The following is a 2,188-nucleotide window of genomic DNA, read 5'->3' on the forward strand; positions in this document are numbered from 1 at the left end:
GTGTTACAAGAGTGCCGTTGGAATGTTCCCTTCCACCGTCAAAACCTTAAATTTTTTTATTATTTTATCAAACAAAATATGCTTCAAGCACAGTCTAGCCCCAGAAGTGTAAAAACGTTAGTTTTATTCAACACCACCACTCGGACATCTTTATTTTTATGCTATGCGTAATTTCTTTCAGTCTTTTCCACGCAAGGGGATTCATTATGTCCGCCCCCTAAACGTAATTGCCATCTTGTCACAGTGTCTGGAAGTAAATCCTTATATTTCGCTTTTTACAAGTAGAGTAGAGTATTTTTAGTAAAATAGCAAATACTATTTTAGTTATAATGTGAAGTGTTTAGTTTTTTACAATCCGAATTTAAAAGTGAAAATGTGGGAAGCGGAAAAAATTTGGGAAGAAATACGGAGATTTCGTGGTAAATTAATCTTTTGAGTCTATGTGACTTTCCCTTTTATAAGAAGAAAAGCCTGACAGGTTGAAGCATTAATAAACAATTTATCAGTAGGGAATAAGGCTGGCGATGTCAGTACGACAATTTGAGAGATTGTGTTCAGACGGGAGAGTCGGATATCAGATCAGTTGGCTAGCTTTCTCTTCAACCTTTTAGATGATATAAAGTCGTACTCTGGGTCTGAATTACGCATTTAATTCCACAATTTCAAACTTTCTGACGTTCCGAGTCTTCAATGAGGTGACAAAAGGCCAAGATAGTATGAAAGAACATACATAAGCAACGTACAGAAGAGAAGGGAGATTACTCGCCCGACCTGTAGACCACATCTCGGAGCAGAAGCATAAATGCATAGTTAAACAAATTCCCCCGTCCACTTAGCTCACAGCCTTTTGTTTTTGAAATTTAGGCAACCTCGACGGAACCAAACGTGTTCGCACAGTTTTTTTACCAAAGAAAACAAATGACCATCAAAATTACGGTCTACGATTCCTTCAAAAGGTATAAAATCCAGCTAGATCTCCAAATTTTGCGGATGATAGTCGCTCCTTCTCTGGAAGCAGAAAAACTTATTCATGCTCGTTTTCGTTTCCATCCTACTTCTGTTTGCCTTCTGAGGCTTTAAGTTATTGTTTACGAATAGAGCTTTAAGGCCGAATGATTCACCAGTCCTGACTAATTTTTCAAGCAGAAGATTAGCTTGCACATTACCCAGATGTGCCGAGATGTATGGAGCTGCAATTGCCTGACCTTCATCGGGAGGAACAATTCCCAGTGGAAAAATTACATCTGCAGTCCATCACGCATGCACACACACACACAGTCAGAGGAAGCAAGCACAGTTGAAGCTGTAGGCACTTTAGAAGTATGAAAGAAGTGGAACAACAAACTAACACCCTTCTAAACCTATTATTCAATGTGAGTGGCGCTGCGACTTTCTTTTTCCATCTGATATAATCACGGAGGAGGTGCTTCCTCATCCACCTTATGCACTATTGAAGGTACTTGACATTTGTGTCTCTCATTAAGGCACCAGAGGCCACAAGTACAGGTACAGGGCGTCTTCTTAAAGATGATGAGTCAGTACTAAAGGCAAATTTTTTCCCACCTTTTTGAGTAATTGCTTCCGGGTGCTATGTACCACATTTGGCATCAAGCACCTGGAGGCAGGGATTTGAATTATGCTTTATTCTAATAGCAGATGAGCCTGAGTCGCATTAGAGAGTTACAAAGAGGTGAATGATGGAGACTACTACATACTTATGCCCTATAGTGTATGCGTTTGTGGTTCCTCCAGCTAAACCGCAAGGATGTATTTGTTATTCACACTACTGCCAGCGTCACATATGTGTGACAAATGTTCCTTATCAGCTTATGCCAACTGCTAGTTGAACTAAATCTGTATTAGGACGGATTGGTTAACTTTAAAATAATTATATAGATGTAGGGTGCTCTTGAACTTGAGAGGATGAGGAGAATAATTACACCTTGCCTAATTATTAGGTAGGAGCCCATATGATTGCTTCGGCAGTGCAGTTGGTGGTGGCATATTTCCCCAAAAGCAATTTGCCTTTGAAACGGGTTTCATTTGGGGACAAAATAGGGACAAATTGACTACAATATGCCACTTAAGCTATCAGAGTATTGTCCAGTGCTTATGATAAGAGACAATAGATAAGAAGTGACGGGATCCCAAAGTAATTGCAGTTTGAACCAGGGCAGTTGAGGAGATA

The 2,188-nt window shown here is 39.8% G+C and overlaps 1 protein-coding gene across 1 annotated transcript in view; it reads left to right on the top strand. All coding sequences in view use genetic code 11, as the record gives it.

The window, feature by feature from the left end:
• The window catches only part of EGR_05028 (hypothetical protein), a gene marked incomplete at both ends in the record, with an annotated part of 11,046 nt that overhangs the window by 7,203 nt on the left and 1,655 nt on the right, over positions 1–2,188 (top strand). The window contains one exon of the mRNA XM_024494277.1: positions 865–956. Coding sequence (XP_024351371.1) covers positions 865–956 — 92 coding nt within the window. The remainder of the gene's footprint in view (positions 1–864; positions 957–2,188) is intronic.

Source organism: Echinococcus granulosus (assembly GCF_000524195.1).
Source record: "Echinococcus granulosus chromosome Unknown EG_S00034, whole genome shotgun sequence".
Lineage (NCBI taxonomy): Eukaryota > Metazoa > Platyhelminthes > Cestoda > Cyclophyllidea > Taeniidae > Echinococcus > Echinococcus granulosus.